General features: G+C 36.6%; 1 protein-coding gene across 1 annotated transcript; it reads right to left on the reverse strand.

Moving 5' to 3' along the window:
* Window positions 1-96: 96 nt before the first annotated feature.
* LOC143890345 (serine/arginine-rich splicing factor RSZ22A-like) lies at window positions 97-15,110 on the reverse strand. The gene is made up of 6 exons (XM_077394989.1): window positions 14,894-15,110; window positions 14,727-14,817; window positions 7,980-8,068; window positions 2,348-2,555; window positions 2,178-2,231; window positions 97-354 (listed from the first exon to the last, which is right to left on the reverse strand). The coding sequence occupies exons 2-6, from the start codon at window positions 14,813-14,815 to the stop codon at window positions 333-335; spliced, it is 462 nt and encodes a 153-aa protein (XP_077251104.1). The 5' UTR covers window positions 14,816-14,817; window positions 14,894-15,110; the 3' UTR covers window positions 97-332.
* Window positions 15,111-19,669: the final 4,559 nt, after the last annotated feature.

The raw sequence follows: 19,669 nt of genomic DNA on the forward strand, positions 1-19,669 counted from the left end.
TATCAGTAAAGGGTTTTACTGAGTTCTTTTTGTTTCGCATATGCATCAAAATTTTGCAGGAAAAAAACATATATGCTAAACATGCAAGAAATGTGCAAGGCAAGACGGTCATTTGACCATTAAATGATCTGTCTGACATAGCCCACAATAGCATTTCTAGTAAACTCTCACAATCAGTTAACATCTGACTACCAAATGGGGATTTGTATGGATTAACCAAAAAAAAACAGTAATAATTTCTACTTTTGAAAACTGCAGTATGGTTATCTGCAGTCTAGATTTCATCTCAATGTGGGATGGATTTTCTGTTCATCTAAATCCAAGTAACCGCGTCAATCCTTCTCCCCAGAACTTCTGCACATCCAAAAACATAGGAACGATGTTAAGACTAACATTTAAGAGAACTTATATGATGCCCGACCGTCAAATTGTAAAGGGTGGAAGGAGACAAAACCTGCTGCCTTGGTTTTTTAACCAAGGAAAAGTAAAAAATGGTGCTTTCCCTTGGATTAAAAATCAAGGAGAGAGGGTTTGTCTCTCTCCGCCCTTTATTTTGACGGTCGGGCATCATATAATTTCTCAACAATTAAAACTGCAATTCTAACACCACCATTCAAAAAGACAGGAAAGAAAGAAACTGCAATTCAAATTACAAAGAAAAAAAAACAAAACTTGCATCTACTTTGTCGGCAGATCAAGATCATCTGAGCCTGTCCTTGCTACATTTCTTTTTGCAGCCCATTTGTATAGAATTTATTCTTGACCAATTAGGATTTCCGTGATAATGTTGGGATTAGACGGTTTTGTACAACAATATACATTTCAAAGAACCATTTCGCAAAAAAAAAAAAAAATAACATTTCACAGATACATAAGTAATCATTCCCCTAAGCATGTACCTTTTTAATTTTTGTTGTCAACCACATGATTTTCAGTCCAGTTTAGTCTAAGGTTTAGGAATTTATCTTCTTACTTTCTTCATATACTAATACTCCAATAAATTTTTTTAAGCACCCAATATTATATAGAACTCCTCTATCTAACAAAGACCAAGTATTCAACATCAAATATGCACAATGACATATGATCATGTATGAATCTCACCATCTGGTCAAGTTCAGACAGTAACAAGAAATGGGGCACCATAAGCCCAGCAATCAGATCTATCTGTTGATCCATACGTCTTTTGTATTACTTTTCTATAATCCAATCATCTCATTTGGAGTCTTTTTTCACAATGGAATCCTTTTTAACAGATTCAGGTATAAGCATTCCCGCATTCCCTTATCTTAATATTGTCACTGCTCTCTTTTATTTTACACTTTTCTCATTGGCGGCTACAATTCTTTAGTAGCTAGTGGCCAATCAAAGTTTAAAATAAAAGGAGTTTTCACATGGTGTAAGGTCTTACAACTATACAGTGGAGGTACCACCCTTGATATTTGATCCAACAGCAGCTTCTCAAGACCTACTGTTGGATTAAATATCAAGGGCGGTACCTCCACTGTACCAAGGCCTTATAGTTGTAAGGCCTGACACAATATAATTTCTCTAAAATAAAGTGTGTAAACATCAAAACAAGCAAGTGCGCACATCAATCCACTTTTAAAAAATGAACCTTGTTTTAATTTTCATCAATATTGACCAATAAAATAAATACTACAGATTGAAATAAGGTGTTGAGTTTTATCTCCTACTTCATTAATACCAAGTAAGCTAGTGTTTTGTGGTTCTGTCTTGTTTTTAAAATAGACAACAACTCAACTCAACTAAGCCTTTGTCCCAAACTAGTTGGGGTCCACTAATGCATCCTTTAGAAAATTTTCATGAAGAAGGTGAAAGGATCAACCCGGCTCAATAACTCCCTATTTTCTTGTGAGGACAAGAGATGCATTATCAGAGCATTTTTTTTTTTTTTTTTTGAATGGTAGATGCATGCATTAATATAATAGAACTCTTCATGCAAGTGTTTGAGTGGATGTACATGTCCTCTTTCCAATTGAATTAAATTTGAAAAAAATCTTGATAAGTGCATGTGAACCCTCGCTCTACCATGATATGTTCTCCTTATGATTCCCTTCTAGCTTGGTAGAACCATTTGTGAGATCACAAATAGTATTGCCATAACCATTCAAAAAAAATAAAAATAGTATTGCCATAAGCAATAGGCGAGTTACCTTTCACGGCGAGGAGATCTGCTGTAGTCATGTCCTTTTATTGGGGGACTGTTCCTGTTCAATAGAACAAAAACAGTATGACAAGTAAGTTTCGAATATAATGTTGTTGTAAAAAATAAAAATAAAAAACAGACTCTCCAAATTCATTTAGTTTAAATTTTGAGAACAACCTGTGTCTAGTGTTTCTGAAGCGGGGACTCGGGCTGCGCCTGTATGAATTTCTTGAACCAGCAGAGCGACATTCTCGAGCAAAATGTCCAGGTGCGCCACACTCATAGCATTTGGCCTCATTACTGTTTCGCCCTCTATTGTGACCACCTCCACCTCCACCTCCACCTCCGGATTTTCGAGACATCTCTACCCGCCATCCATGTTTCCCTGGCAATTTAAGCAACTACTTTCATGTGCTATAAGATAAAGTAGATAAATCCAAGGAAAAAGACATGACTGAGCCGAAATAGAACAGAACTGAACACAATCTTGCCAGACTTTTAGAATTGCTTGAGTATACATTGTTATCGTCATATAAACCTACCAGAACAAACAGCTCTTTGACCTAATTAAGATAATGAACCAGATAAAAAAAAGATAATGAACCAGATATTGACTGATACACATCCTTGTTACTCAACTCTCAACCAAAAAGTTTAACTCATCCTAAAGTTCTACACCCTGCAATCTTATGGATCACTGTTACATATAAGTTAAAAGCCAGGTGTCTCCTATCCAATCCCAACTCATCAAATCCACTTTTACTTGTAGTCTTGTACAATCCTTCACCTTCATAATCCAAGATATATACAAATAATGTAAGTGAAGAGTTCATAACGAAGTAGAAAAAAGTACTCACCAATGGTAAATATGGTTAGTCATGCCATGTAAGGAAATTAGTCTTTGGTTCTTCAATTCTTACCATGGTTTCAAATTTCGGTTTCGGAATGCGTTTCTGATGTAGGACTGGGAAGAGGCTTTTGATGAATTAAAGATTGATTTAGATTCTCCCCTCCAATTTCCTCTCTTCTTCTTCCCCAAGACTTCTCCTCCTCTATTCTTCTCCTTCTCAGCATTCTTCTCTGTCTTCTCTTCTTCTTCTTCTACTCTTCCTCTTCTCCTTCTATTTTTTTCCTCTTCTTCTATTTCTCTTCCCGGTCCTACATCAGTTTCGGTCCTCACCGAAATTTCGGGGTAATATTAAATAATGAATAAAATCCAGATTTTTTGGTGAAATTCCTTAAATTTCAGACCGAAATTTTGGTCGAAATAATGTAAGGTTTCGGGTATTATTGATTTCAATTTCGGTATTATTCAGATTTCGGTCGAAACTTAAAACCATGATTCTTACCAGATGTACACTCGTTAGAATTCCGGACAAATATGCATTCTGTTGTTATTTCTAACTGGAAGATCCATTGATCTAGTGGAAGATAATTATAAATGAACAAAAAAAAAAATTCAAATCGCTATCAATTTTTGTCTACTAAGGGCAACTTTGTCAAGACTTTCGGGAATTTCGGCGGAAATTTCCGGATAATATTAAAGAATGAATAAAATCCAGATTTTTTGGTGAAATTCCTTAAATTTCGCCGAAATAATGTAAGGTTTCGGGTATTATTGATTTCAATTTCGGTTTTGTTCGGATTTCGGTCGAAATTTAAAACCATGATTCTTACTAGATGTACATTCATTAGAATTCCGGACAAATATGCATTCTGTTGTTATATCTAACTGGAAGATCCATTGATCTAGTGGAAGATAATTATAAATGAACAATTTTTTTTTTCAAATCGCTATCAATTTTTGTCTACTAAGGGCAACTTTGTCAAGACTTTCGAGACTCACTTGATTCCACTCCCCAAGTTCTGCATATGTGGTGGGAAGCACTGCAACAGCAGGATATGCAGTAATGCACAACCAAAAGCATCATACCCATAATAGGACGGCATGCATGTCTAAATGAACTTTCGATACATAGAAAATTAGAAAGAACATTACAAAAGAGTCTCAATGTCAAATTATTGGCTGGTTCTCAGAAGAATTTTTATCAACAATGACATTCCGAACCAGAAATATAGCAGCACATTATTTTTTGTTTTATTTTGTCAGTTTATAGTTATGTTGAGGTGAGCATTCATTTGGTGGAATAAGTTAAAATTCTGTCAAAATGATGATATGCTCCTACAGGACTTGCAACATCCTTGTAATGCACCTATTTTTGTTTTTTGCTAGGTAAGCTGGGATTGAACCTAAGTATTGCACCTATTAAGGGTTGCATTTTTCACATTTATGTACAAGGAATGAATTGAGAATCGTTTTTATGAGGGGTTGTGCACCATCGACTAGAAGAAAGCTTCAATTTAATGGAAATTATTTTGGAACTTGTATGGATGTAGAAAATTGTAAAACTGGGCCATTCAGAATTGAGTTTTGAGCTAGATTTGGTTCTTCAAATTTTATGGTTGGTATCCACACATGGGTTGCCAAATTAAGACAACACCCCAGTTCCGCAAACTGAAAATTCATACGCGTCGCAGATGGAAAGGGTCACCCTTTACTCATTCAATGAGTGAATTTTCAAGAACAATCATACTTACATCAAATCATGACAGCATATAAATTCCCAAAAACAATCACAACCAAATTGGCGACACACAATAATTTTTAGTAATCAGACTACCTTCAATCAACAATATGATGATGAGTCAAGCCATAAAAACCACTCCTAGTTGTTACAGTTTTGATACGCTGTCATGATTTGCTGGTAGCTTGCCCCAAATGCTCCAGTACACCTTTTGAAGTGACTCGCTCTAGGAACCTTCCTTTTGCTTTCATGGCAGTTCAGATTTCTGACAATCTTTAAACATGAAAATTGAGGTTGGATGACTCATTAGTGCATGAATTTGTTTCCACAAGAATGTGAGAAAATCATTAGTTGTATATGAACAGCTAGGAAAGAACTGTCCAGCATTCCTAAGACCCTGGCACTCTCTGTGGTTCTAATTAGCTTCCCTTAATTAATTTGGACACAATACTTGGAAAATGACACAAATTGTCAGATTAACATGAACACTGCCTGGCTATAAGCACCTTCATGTGTATGGTTGCACGTGCTTTTTGTTATTTCCTAAGCATGAGACATAAACTGTCTGTGGAATCAATTAGTTGCGGCTTGTTGGGCAGGTTGAATTTAGTTTTTGATGGTTGGAGAAAGTTTAAGATTTTAAGGAAGTAGAATGAGACTTTTGGGGAATAGTATATATGAATTAGACTTTTGGGGGAATGTTAGTTTTGGTTTCTTTGGAAAAAGAACGTGACTTTGGGGAAGTTAAGGATGGTGGTCGAAGTATGGTATACATAAATCTAGGTTTCTTTGTAGTTTCAAAATGGTAATGTAAATACGCAGGTGAAAAAGTAGGTGCAACTGGGCCATATAACTCTCCTATGTTTAAAGGAGTGAGGAGATGATGATGTGGATATTTGGGGGTTGGATATTAGAGAAGCATCGACGATAGAGTTAAGGAGAGACAATAGTACTATAGTAGTACTGGATAGATCTCTGGATGCCCTAGGGGAAGAATATATCTTGGTTAAACTGTAGAGTAAGAATAAGATAGTCAATGCTTTGTTTAACTCTTTTGGACTGGTGCCGGCATGTCGGTCCAGTCCACCTTAATATGTTGGAATGCAGGATGGGACTACTGGTCCCGATTGCTACCTTAATATTAATGAAATATGTCAATTTTCAAAATATATATATATATATAGAGAAAGGATATTTGTGATGTGATCATGTTAAGCAAAACTACGCATTTCAAGACATGTTCTCTATGTTGGGCATATTCACGACCTATAAATTCTTGAATGCATCAAAATTTCAAGCAGTAGGATTTTACCAGTAGCACTTCCAGCTATATCTGACAAAGGATTTGCAACAGTAAACCTGCCACCTTGCAACTCGGTATCGCAAATTCCATCTATAGAATTTCTAAGAAGAAATAATTCTTAGAGCTATATCCTATAATGGGTTATAATTTGTGCCATCCAAAGTCAAAACAAGCCTAGGCGCCTAGGTGGTTGACAGTGAGTTAAACAGAAAATTTTTCAAGTTTGATGTTTTATTTTTATTTTATATTTTTTTTGAGTGGTAAGGTATTTTATTAACAAGGAAACAAAAGTAAAGCCACAACCGAGATGGAGAGAAGGAAAGAAAAAGAAAGAACAAATATGAAGAAATAAAGCGCGCGCGCAGGGGGGGGGATCAAAACCCTCCAAGCGCGGCCTACCAGCTCCAGCAAGATTTATATGCACAATTCAGACTATTAAAAATGCAAATGTCTAATAGTTTATTACATGTAGATTTATTATAGTTTTTCTTGGACCTTAAACAATTGATATTTAACTTTAGATGTAATGGCTTTTAGCTAAATTACTAGTTTTCTCTTAACTAAGGTGAAAGTGATCTTTTGTCCCAACAAGAGTGGCACTTACTGCCCCTAGTCCAATGTGGTCGCAGGAGCCTTAATCCCCAGATGTCTGCACCATTCTCCCTTAACCAAGGGAATGAAGTTTGTTTTTCCTTCAAACCGTTGTGATGGACTTTTTTTTTATAGGTAAGCTGGGATTGAACCTCTGACCTCTTGGTTGATTGTGAAGGACTTATTTGTGTATGATAGGTTTAGTAAGGGCAATATTGTCATCTCAGTTTTATGACTAATAAAACCATAAGGGATTGTGAAAGTATGAAACAAATGCATGAAACCCTATTCTCTTCCTATCTCCTCTCCATTTCTTCTCTTCTCTTCTCTTCTCTTCTCCTCTCCTTTCCATACAGATCCTAGAAAAGGTTTTCATATTGGTATTAGAGCCAGGCTCAGATCTTGAAACTATTTTTTCTCTCTTCTTCTGATCACAACATCAATGAGAGGTTTGTGTCATCATGTTGTATGGCTGATGTCATCAGTTGTACTGCCAAGCTTGAAAGAACATACTGTGTTGTTCGTGGTCTACCAATAAAAGGGCTTCTATCCTATTTCTTGGTATTTTTCCTATGTTTTTTTTTTGGTGTTGACATCACCAAGTATGTTAGTTTCTTCACAAGTTACTGAAAGATCAAATTTCTTGAATCTGATCATATTTTGAAGCATATTCATTAATATTTATCTGGAATTTCTCGAGAAGGGTCTAATTTTTTGTTATTTTTCTATCTAGAAAAGCTGAAAATAAAATATTTAAAAGTATAAACTTTAAGAACAAAATTAGGACAATAAATAATTTTCATGATATTTTCACGGTAAAAAATAAAAATACAAAGACATCTCGATATTTTTTAGAATCATGAGAAATTTTCAAAATTTTGTCACTATATCCAAAATCGCAAAATGACGCGATATTTTAGAGCTATATTATTGGCATACTGTACAAAACTGAAACGCACATGCAGATTAAGTGTAACCTCTACCAGACCCAAGATGATTTCATAATGCAGATTAGGGCAGTAAACAAGTCATGATATAAGCCGTCATAATAATACCATGTTACACTGAATTACACTATTTTTTATTTTTATTTTTTGAATGCTACGCAGAATTATAATATTAGATGCACTGGTGCAGCAATACAGCCAAATCTAAACATGTGAAAGCTTAATAAAAAACAAGCAAACAAATTTAAGATATAAATATTGGTAAAAATCAAGGCACAATTTTCAAGACCTATCATCAAAACCAATGTATAGCATTCACAAGAACATTATAAAAAGCATTCACAGGAACATTACAATTATGTCAAAAGGGGAATCAATCCTACCATCTAATGCAGAAATTGCATCTTCGGCATCGCGGCGATCATCAAACTCAACAAATGCATAACCCGGTGGATTCCGTGCCACCCACACACTGAAAGTGAATCGATACTACAACTCTGTTAGTACCCAAAATTTCATGATTAAGTACCAATAACTCCAAAATACACCCATTCAAGCAAAATACATTTAAGCAGAAAAAGAATGGAGTATAGACAATACCCAAGATCGACAAGAATTATAACATTTCAAGGAGCTACTACTTGAAATCTATCAACACTGTCAGTACACATATTTTCTTAAGGAAGTTTATATGGAAGCACACTTGGAACAAGAACAAGAACCATCTATCTTCTATTGTTTCATTGTTATAGTCATGTAAATGATAAATGCCATTATACCTATTTTATAAAATCAATGTAATCAGTCGGAGGTATAAAATGACCATTCTAAAATCTCAATGCCAGCATTCAGATGCACAAATCAATGAATCATTGTTACCCCACATTAAAATTTCTGCCTTGAAAGTAAAAATCTACACAGTATAGGACAAAATATAACTTCCACAACTGTAGCAAATTGCAATTAGACAAATAAAATCAACCCTAGCATTCTAGGCACAAACTGCTAAAGCAATCTACTACAAATGTAAACAACAAACTTAACTTTAATAGCTACTTCAAAGAAGTTAAAACTTACCTAAAATAGTAATCCCCACTTCCTAAAAACACTCATAACTTGCTGAAATCAAACCCAAACCATGTCATCTTGGGCTCATTACATAGGTAATTGAAAAACCTTTCTAATAATACCAAAAACACACCAAATGGATGAGATTTGATGCCTAAAAAGTAGGCTACAAATAAAATGACGAAAACAGAAGATAAATAATAATAAAAAGACGCCCATGTCTCTAACCCATGCTAGAGTCCCCACCATCAGTCTTGTCAACATCTGCGCTTGTAAATCTTAATGCATGCCCATTGTTGATGTCCCCACCATCTGGTTCTATCGATAAGATTCCTAGAACTAATTCTTCGGATTTGTATACGCCATGAAAAATCAGAGCAGGGGGTAAGTTGGGAGACACAGCTCGGTTATATGGTTGTGGTGATTGTCATTTACAGTGTGATGGATCTCAATCATGGAAGTGGTACTCACAATCCACATATTTATTGGTGTACGTATCAGCACACAGTTATCAGGGTTGTCATTGTTGGAGTTCAATTGTGCACCTTGGTTGTGTGGTACTCACAATCCACCTTTGCTGCTCCTCTTCTCTTCTTCTCCTCCTCTCTTCAAGATTACCCCACCAAAGTAACTTGATATCAATGCCATGTACTTTTTTTTCCTTTTACTAGATCAGAGGTGCTGACATCAGCATGGCATAGGGAGGCTTTGGATGCGTGTGGAAGAAGATATGGTGGTTTGAAGGTTTCGGCACATGGTGGACAGATTTCTGCAAATCTGTACTTACTTGTGATTATTGGTGTTTTTTTAATAGTTTGTGATAACCGGTGATTGTTGACTGTAAAACCTTCTTTTGGGTCATTTATACCTTGTTTCATCTCCCTAAAAGCTTATCAACATTCAAATTTCATTTGAATGGATTTTAAAGGAGTTTCATCTCAATTTTTTGGTGTTGAATGGAGCTTTCTCTCCAGTTTTTACAGTACATGTGCTAATATGGAGCTTTGTGTTTGCATCTTTCTTGTTCATCTATGTTTCTGCTATAGATGAGATGAAAGAAATCAGTCGGCCTCAATTGAAAGTAGTATTAATGATGGTAATCTGTCCTCCTTCTCTCCATACATCAGAGCCATGCAGCTATGCATGTGATTCTCTTGGGTCTACCTACAGCTTAGTCCCAGAACCCCTGGAGTCCAACTTAAGGATATGAGATTCGTCCACATCTTTGACACATACTCCATACCACCTGAAGCACGTACTACTCCATCGAAAATTTTGATCTTTATCGTCCCAACTCCCATGACGCCAAAAGTAGACCCTAGCCAAGGACACTACATCCGCCTTGTCTAATGGAATACATCAAAGTACTGAACTGGAGCATACATGAAAAGAACCTCTTGAATCTAATATTCGCACATCGTGAAGAGAAGTGCTAATAATTATGAAGACTGTGAGAACAGCTCCAGCCACCTCATTCTGCTCATGTCACTGCTATAACAGTATTTTCAGAATCTTTATTGTTCTTAATAGAACATTGTGGACAGTTTCGCTTCAAGTGGCTAAAGTTCCTTGCAACGGTATAATCGCACACCTTTCCCGCCAACCCTGAATCTGGACCTGCCTTTCTCGAATCCCCTGTCAGACGTCCTAATCCTACCTCTTGGATTCTTCCCATAAACAATCAATTAGGGTTTAGTACAATAAGGGTAAATAAGGTGCAAAACATTTGTTTACCCTTTACAAAAAAAAATGATGATTTTTCTGATGGCGGTAAGTTGAGAAAGTTACCCATAAAAGGTAATAAATGGCTTCGGCCTCTGACTGTCGTTAACCCTAAAATAGGGGAAGTCGCTTATAGAGAGTAATTAGAAAGGGACATAAGTCAGTTGTGGGAGAGTAAGTCGGAGTTTTAGACATAACTACCTAAAAAATGGAAAATAGTTGAATTTGCACAAGGGGCTCTCCTTCTCTCATTAGTCCTCTCTCCTTTCCTGCTCGGTATCTCTCTATCATTCGAGTTCAGGGTCAAACTCTAATCCTCTCAAACCCTAATCCATTTTCTCTCCACGCCCCTCAAGCTCTTCTTTAGCTCCCTCCATCTCTTCTCATGCCTTTTACAAAGTCTACTCCTCTTCTTTCCTTTCAACCACCTCCGTTTGAACAAAAAGAGAGAGAAATGAGGAAAGAAAAAATAAAGAAAAAGTGATAGCTCAAATTCTGATTATATGATGGTTCTTCCTCGGGGTCCCCATCGATTTTGTGGTTGTATGGGCGTGGCTCAGAATCTGATTGCCCGCCTCCGCCCTGTCAAAATTCGGCATACCCCTTGTCATCCACTTTTTCGATCTCAGCTCCCTCCTCCAAGATTCTTCCGATGATTCATCCGACAGAAAACTGGTCATCCTCACCTTTCTCTGGAATAACATGAACAGAGGCTATGCTTACAACGGTTCGAGTGTGTTTCTTCTGTTGGCAATTTTCTTATGAATTTCTACAGAGGGATGAGACTGGAAGGTTTTTGATGGAATGCTTGCTAAACCTATAGAATAGTGGAATCGGATGATTTCTGAATATGTGAACTATGGCTAGGTGGAATCTGCACGACACTGTTCAATGAAATGCCTGAAAGGGATTTGGTGACAAGGAATTCAATGATTTCAGGTTACTCGGAAGTTGGGGATACAAATAACATGAGAATTTTTTTTCAAGAAAATGCAGGAGAAGAAAGCCATTTCTTGGACGTCAATGATTAGAGCATTTCCTAATTCAGACGATCTTACAAGAACAAGGAATTTGTTCAACGAAATGCCTAAGGAACATCATTTCTTGGAATTTCATGATTTCACTAACTTGTATTGGATTGCACTAGCTTGAGAGTGACATCATTTCTCTTATGACAAAGGCTAGCATATTGGATTACGCTAGCTTGAAGATTTCAAGATATACAGTTTTCATTAATTTATATGATCAACTTTACCTTTTATGGCAAATTTTTGGCTGATTTAATGACTTTGGGGAATGCTACAGTAATTTATACATGTTTTGAGTTTTAACAGTTGGCATTAGGCAATTTATATTAGTAATATGTTTGCTCTTCATGTTACCTTCTTCTTAGTAGGCTGCGTAAACTGAAGCTGATTTCTACTGGTTGCATGTACACCTTATTCAAAACTCTTGTTAATCTGATGAATTAATGAACATCGATACAATGCATTCTGAAGAAATGGTTGCTGTCATAATGATTTGGTTTCATTCTATAAGATTTAACTTGTACAGGATTTAAGTTCTATAAGTAATATTTTTCAAAAAACAACTCAAATGTTCTTAAATATTACTTATTTTGCCTATCTAAACCATTCATTTAGTGGTCTCCATCATAGATAAGTTGTGGTACAAAAAACTTATTGAGATGATGATTCCAGTCCACTGATCTAATTGGTGTAATAATATGAACAATTTAAAAAAAGTTATATATTTACCCTGTACAACGTGGTCACTGGAGGCCAGCCATGCTGTACGGCTCAGAATGTTGGGCCCAAAATATAAAACGTGCCCAAACCATCTTAAGCGATGCTCTCTCATCTTCTCCTCAATTGGTGCCACCCCACCTTTTGACGGATGTCTTCATTTTTAATTCGATCTAACCTTGAGTGGCCGCACATCCATCTAAGCATTCGCATCTTTGCTATACTCATCTTATGCACATGCTGCTTCTTGGTGGCCCAACATTTTGAGCCGTACAGCATGGTTGGCCCCACAGCTGTCTTATAAAATGTTGATGGAGTAAGAAGAGGTAGGGCAGACCGAAAACAACTTGGGTAGAAACAGTGAGAAAAGACTTGAGGGCTAGGAACATAACAGAGAACGTGACCTTGGATAGGAGAGAATTGAAGAAAATGATCCATGTAGACGAACCCAAGTAGTGTCAGGATTAGACCTAGTCAATTTGAGCAGGGTAGATCCTTTCACCTTCTTCATGAAAATTTTCTAAAGGATTCATTAGCCGACCCCAACTAGTTTGGGACAAAGGGTTAGTTGAGTTGAGTTAACGTGGTCACTGGAACACTAAACATAAAAAAACCCATAAGTTTACCTTGCACATTGGAACACCAGAAATTAATTCAAGGGTAAAGCACGATAGGAAAAGTAGATTTTTCTCCACCTCCCTATGTATTTACACTCATGGGAACATATACCCTAAATGCTTCTGACTAGCCACAAGATTGGGCTTCCTCCTGATCTCGTTACCATATTATCATATTAGTAAGAATCAGGAAGACATGTAAGGTACAATAAGGTCTTATTATCCTTTTCATTCATCTTTTCATCAAGCTTGTGGAACTAATCTACAATCCCATAGAACATCGTCATGTGTTCCAAAAGAGTCCCAACTTACTGCATCTTCATTTCGTACAATTGGTAATTCAAATACAATCGGTTGGTCAAGATTTTTGGCATATACAACTTTTCCCATAAATTCAATGTTGATTGTTCCTTCATAATCTTATCCGCCCGACATAGTCAAATTGTGTTAACCTCCCACGACTCGATGTCCTCCCATTTGTCAGCTCTTCCGGCTTTCCCTTCAATGCCTTAGCTAGGCTCAATTGAACTAGAAGATCCTTCACGCTTCTCTGGCAAAGAGTGAAGCTAACTTTTCATCACATTTCTCAATCTGAAATTTCGAGGTTGAGTCATTTGTTGTCATTTCAGATCAGCTCATATCTCTAAAAGACACTTTGAAAAGTCGATCACCCCACACAGAAGTAGAAAACTCGGGAAAAGATAAGAGAAAACTCTTTTTCAAGCACGAGTAAATATAAACAACCATGGAATGATTCAATCAAAGGAAAAAAAATAGATAATAAATACCTCAATGCGAAAGTCGACCTCTAACGAGAAATTTCCAAAAGAGCTTTCAAACTTTGATGTTCGTTTCCGATTATATCGGTCTAAAGCTCTGATACCACTTTGTAGAAAATCCAACGGGGTAAAACTTAACCAAACATGAGCAAAGCAATGAAAACATAATGAAACGATGCAAACACACAAAAACACACAATCACACACAAGATTTGCGTAGTTCGGCAAAGATGCCTACATCTATGGACCAAGAACTTTGATCTTCCATTATCAAGAAAAGAAAAACAGATTTACAAAAGAGACTCCCAAATCTCTACGCCCACAACCCCTTTACCTCTCACTTTCTCTCACAATGAAAGAATTCTCTCTACGAAGAACCTCTCACCTCTCTCCCTTAGGATCAATCGCATGGAATTCTCCTTGTCTCATTGTATCATATATTTCTCTCATCCCATTTATTTTTATTTCTAGATGAGAGGCACACCCCTGGATAAACCTAGGATTCCAAAATCTCACAATAACAAAACCCATATTATTGCCTACCTTAGTATCCTAATCTACCCTATCTAACCTAGTTGCCAAATCTAACATTATAACAATCCAGTGGTCAGATCTTATCAGATATGATAATTCTAACATTAAGAATCTTTGTTACATATCTCCCCACCCATTAGGTAACCTAATGCAAAATAAGACAAATTCCAACACTATTTTTATTGTAAAAAGAATCATTGATTTTTATTTTTTTTGGAAGCATTGCCTAGTGGAAGTTGATATTATTTCCAAAGGAGTAATACAACTCAATTCAATTCAACTAAGCCTTTGTCCCAAACTAGTTGGGGTGGTCGGCTAATGAATCCTTTAGAAAATTTTCATGAAGAAGGTGAAAGAATCTACCAGGCTCAAATTGACTAAGTCTAATCCCGACACTAGTTGGGTTCGTCTACATGGATCATATGAATTCTCAAAACCCAGACATCTAGATGTACAAAAGATTTTTTTTTTTAAAAACCATATAATTTTTTACCCTAGTGTTCTTACAATTTATCATCATCATATAAAGTTCAAGGAATAATCTCTCCAAAATAGGCTTAAAACACTACAAAATGAAACCACAACAACAGATACAAAAATGAACAATAAGCTAATAGCAACAAAAGAAAGACTAAATTTGAAATTGTTCACATGAGCATATATACCTTCTCACAACTCCATAGGCTCGGAACTCATCAGCTAATTCTCTTTCAGTAATGCGAGACTCCAAATTCCCAACATACACCTTCCACATTTCTGTAAAGAGAATTAAACGAATAAAGGAACAATAAAGAGAAGAAAAAGCCCATCAGATATTATATAAAAAAAATACCTGTAGATTGGATTATTGGGTTCTCGAGAATCAGGTGGAAATTGTATGAAAAATAGACCGAAACAGGTGAAAAGATCACCGAGGGAGGGAGGGAGAGGGTTTAAGATTCAAGGGTTTAGAGGTTTATTAGGGGAGATTTTTTTCACCTGATCTGCCCCTTTGGTTCATTTTGACCGGTTTTTACAACTATACGCCTAAATAACCGGTCATCCTCTCACTGAGAAACGGTGCTTTTACGCTTTTTCCACGGGAGAAATTGAAAGTACGGAAATGATATCAGCACAATCATGTTTTAATAATTGCACAAAGTCGGTTTGTCTTTTCTTTTCTAATCAGCTTGTGAGAGCTTTTTGGGAACTGTAATACTCTTTGACAGCTCTTCTTTGGGAACTGTAATAAAGCAATGATCCGACATCAGAAAAAGAAAAGAGATGTGGATAGGCTTATAATTAAAGACTTGAGCACCCTCCCCTCAACGGCTAGCTTTTAAGGGTGAGTTCCGAACACTAATTATGTGGAAAATGTGTGTGATTCATATGATGAGATATTTCTACACTAAAGTGCGTTTTGTTTGATGAACCCACCCAAAAGGTAGCGATAAAAGGGCGGTCTTTGTAAATCAAGATACAAACACGTGTGAGCAACATGGTTCGATACTGAAGTTACACCTCCTACCTGCCATTACCTCAAGTTCCTGAGTGGATTTTGAGCAAAATGTCTCCAAGATTTCCTACATTTGGGATAGGTGACTTCATCCTCCTAGGGGAAGGGTTGGGTTTAAGGTCTCCTGAAACAGTTAAAGTTTCAGGTTGAGAGAGAGAGACCCTAGTCTTGAATATTATAGAAATCTTCTTGTAGGAGCATAAATGATTAAATCATCTTGTAGGCACATTGTCAAATCAGGTAAAACTACCATTATGTGTTTATGCTTTATTTTCTTCACTGCCTTTTGTGGTTTGGACTAATTACCAACGGGGGACAAATATTAGGCAAAATTATCAACAGGACCCATGCTTTTCAAAAATTATCAATGGGGGACAAAAGAGGTCTTGTCAGGAAAAGCTGGACGAAAATGCCCCTGGCATTTACAGCACGTTTTGACCTTGGTTTTTCCTTCTTCCCTCTTCTTTTACTTTTCCATTATCACATTTTTTTATTTTTTACCCTACCAGTCATCTTCCTCCTTGTTCAGCCACCATTGTTGTTGGCAAATCTTGAAAACTTGAATGTTGAGTTCTTATCATCTATCTCTTTGTATTTATTTATATATTTTTTAAGGGTTTTGCACTATTTTTCATTCATCTGTTTCTGATTTATCTTGTTTAGGGTTTAAGCTATTTTTTTTAGGGTGAATTCTGGAGATAATGCATAGATGGCTTCACTCACTTTTTTGGAAGACAAGTGGTTGTATAAGAAAAAGTTGATGTAATACATGAATGGCTACACATTTTTTGATTTACTTAATTTTATTTTATTTTGTAATACACAAATTGGGATGTAATACATGAAGCACATTTAATGAAAACAACATCCATTTCTTTTGTTATTTTTATCATGAGCAGAATTGTAATGTCATTGGAAGAGTTGCTATAGGCAGGGGGTTTTGTAGTAGAAGGGGTTTATCAACTCTCTGGAAGGGGGTTAGTAACTCTCAAAAGTAGGGTTACCAATTTCCGAATGAGCTTATCAAGTGCTTGAAAATTGGCCGAGAGTTCTGGAGTTTTGGAAGAGGGTTTCAAGTCTCTAGGAATGGGGTTATCTAGTATAAAAAAATGGGGTTACTAATTTTCGAATGGGGTGATCAAGTCCCTGAAAATTGGCCAAGGATACTGGAGTTTTGGAAGGGGGTTTTCAAGTCTCTGGGATTGGGGTTATCTAATATCAAAAATGGGGTTACCAATTTCTAAATGGGCTTATCAAGTCCTTGAAAATTGGCCGAGGGTACTGGAGTTTTGGAAGTGGGTTTTCAAGTCTATAGGATTGGGGTTATCAAGTATCAAAATGGGGTTACCAATTTCCGAATGGGCTTATCAAGTCCCTAAAAATTGGCCGAGAGCACTATAGTTTTGGAAAGAGGTTTTCAAGTATTTGGGATTGGGGTTATCTAGTATCAAAATAGGGTTGCCAATTTATGAATGGGCTTATCAAGGCCCTTAAAATTGCCCAAGGGTACTGGAGTTTTGGAAGAGGGTTTTCAAGTTACTGGAGTTGGGGTTATCCAGTATCAAAATGGGGTTACCAAATTCCGAATGGGCTTATCAAGTCCCTTATGAACACGTTTTTACTTCATGTTTTTTTTCACTCATTCATTTTCACATTTTTTTCTTTCTACCGTACGATTCATCTTCCTCATCCTCCATTGAAAGGGAGAAGGAGAAATCCAAAACCCTAAAACAAATGAAAAACAAAACCTAGATATTGAGAGATAGATGGGAATGAACTCACGTTTCAAATTTTCGAGTTTTCCGCCTCCAATGGTGGCTAAATGATGAAGAAGATGACTGGTAAGGTAAAAAAAACAAAGTTGAAAATGAAAAAGTAAAAAAAAAAAAAGAGGGAAAGAAGAGAGAAGAGGGGAAAGTGGAAAAGCAAAACGTGTTGCTTAAGAAAAGGGCATTTTCGTCCAGCTTTTAATGACAATACCTCTTTTGTCCCTCGTTGATAATTTCTGAAAAGCATGGGTCCTGTTGATAATTCCACCTAATTTTTGTTCCCCATTGCTAATTGATCCTTGTGGTTTTTATCCAGATTTGCGCCTAGCAAACACCAATAGATGATATAACCATGTCTCAATCTCTACTGTACACCTATGTATTGATGCTGCTCATTTGATGGGGCCCAACATTCCATAATCTCATCAACGAGAGAATCCTGCCCATCAGATCATTGGCGTACAAATAGATTGTTGAAATAAAACTAGCTATTTTTTCACATTCTATTCGTAGAAATCCATGTTAAGATCCTTTGATTGACTTGAAGATAGATATTTTTTCTATTTTCTTTATTATTATTATTATTATTATTATTTTCTTTATTGTTTTAGAGGACCAATTAGCCGACCCCAACTAGTTTGGGACAAAGCCACAAACGCTTAATTGAGTTGAGTTTGACTTGAGGACCAATATCCGCATGACCATGTTTTAATAATGGGACAAAATCACCTTGTTTTACTTTTTTAAACTCGCTTTCAAAGGTTATTACAATTCCTAAAAAGCTCGGACTAAAAAAAACAAAATGAGTCATCCCATTATCAAAATATAGACGTGCATATATCGATAGCCTTTTTTAATTTACAGGAATTAAAAAAGAGAAAAAGAACATCTCCTTTGGTTCCGATCCAAATTGGATCCGTTTACACCCTTACATGCAACTATAACTATACGATGTCGAGGTCACTAGGTGGTTATTTGAAAATCTACCATTGAAATTAGGGCCCGTTTGGATACCTCATATATTGTATTTGGATTTGAAATACAAACTGAATAGATCTGGCAGCTCATGTTGAGGGAGAGAGAGAGAGAGGGGGTTACTTCCTAGTGGAGGGGAGAGGTTGAGGAGTAAAAAAGTGAAGGAAATTGCCAAATATGTGGATTTCCAATTTCTTATTTGCGCTTATTTAGAAATTTGATTTTTTTCACTGTCAGTTGCTGAATTGGAAATCCAAGAATTTGATCGGATCCAAATTACAATGCAAAAAGGGCTGCAAATGTGAGAAATCAAAATCAAAATCTTATCTGCATCCAAACAGGCCCTATTGTGGTCATTAGGTGGATGAGAGTAGTTAATAAAGTATGGAGTGCCATTTTCAAAATAAGGGGATATTATTTCCCATGGTGGCATGAAAAAAAAGGGAGATGATATTTTCACCCGTTGCATTACCGCATGTGCCCCCCTTATTAACTGATTTGACGTGAACAGTGGGCAACTCTAAGCTTGTCACATCAATTTATAAGGTGGGCGCATGACTACTGCAGGGGGGGGTGAAAATATCATCGCCTGAAAAAAATTATAATAGGAAACACACTTTTTGCTCATCTACCCAAAAAATAAAATTTCATTTTTTTGGGCACGGCCAAGATTGGTCGAGCCCCAATACTCTCTTTCCTTAGGATGGTCCTAACCCTCAGATTTGTAGAGGTTTAAAATGGACGGCACCGCATAGAAACTTCCACATATATGTGGGTCAGTATCATCCTAGAGCAAGGATTTTTGGGGTCCAACTACGTGTGGCCCACCAAATGAACGATGGCTTCCGCCTATTGTATTTATGTCATAATATTTTTAGGACAGTGATAAATCGACCCCCCATAATGATAAATCGACTCCCCATTTGTCTATCTCTCTCCTCTTTCTCTCTCTAACCCAGAGGAGAGAGAAAGACACATGGGGAGTCGATTTATCACTCCCCTATTTTTAAGGAGGTGGCCCGTGAAAGGAAAGGGGGCCAAGTTGTACGGGGGACTGTACTACCATCTTTGGTAGTCCGAGGGTTACTAAACGAGCATAGACATGAAACTTGAAAAATTAGATTTTATCGGAGAGAAACTATGAAAGTTCCACTTTCACCCCGGAAAACACTTTCCATTTAAATCGTAGAAAGCAAAAAAGAAAGGGTGATAATAAATTCGCACCCCCTGTAGGGTAATTCGCACCTATTTAAAGGAGTGTATGTGGCAGACTTTAACGTTTTTAACGTCGATTCAGGTTAAAGTGAAGCGAATTATCCTGAAGGGAGTGCGAATTTATCATTGCCCAAAAGAAAATGAAAAGGGAATT

Source organism: Tasmannia lanceolata, unplaced genomic scaffold, assembly GCF_043159265.1.
Source record: "Tasmannia lanceolata isolate RefF3 unplaced genomic scaffold, GAP_Taslan_0.1 ptg000013l, whole genome shotgun sequence".
Classification (NCBI taxonomy): Eukaryota; Viridiplantae; Streptophyta; class Magnoliopsida; order Canellales; family Winteraceae; genus Tasmannia; species Tasmannia lanceolata.

Excerpts from the sequence above, each read along its gene's own strand:
- LOC143890345 (XM_077394989.1), bottom strand. The coding sequence starts at position 14,815 with ATGTGGAAGGTGTATGTTGGGAATTTGGAGTCTCGCATTACTGAAAGA. Across the intron at positions 2,556-7,979 it reads TGCAATTTCTGCATTAGATG|GGAAACATGGATGGCGGGTA; the intron begins GTAGGATTGATT and ends TTAAATTGCCAG. Across the intron at positions 355-2,177 it reads AGATCTCCTCGCCGTGAAAG|AAGTTCTGGGGAGAAGGATT; the intron begins GTAACTCGCCTA and ends TTGGATGTGCAG.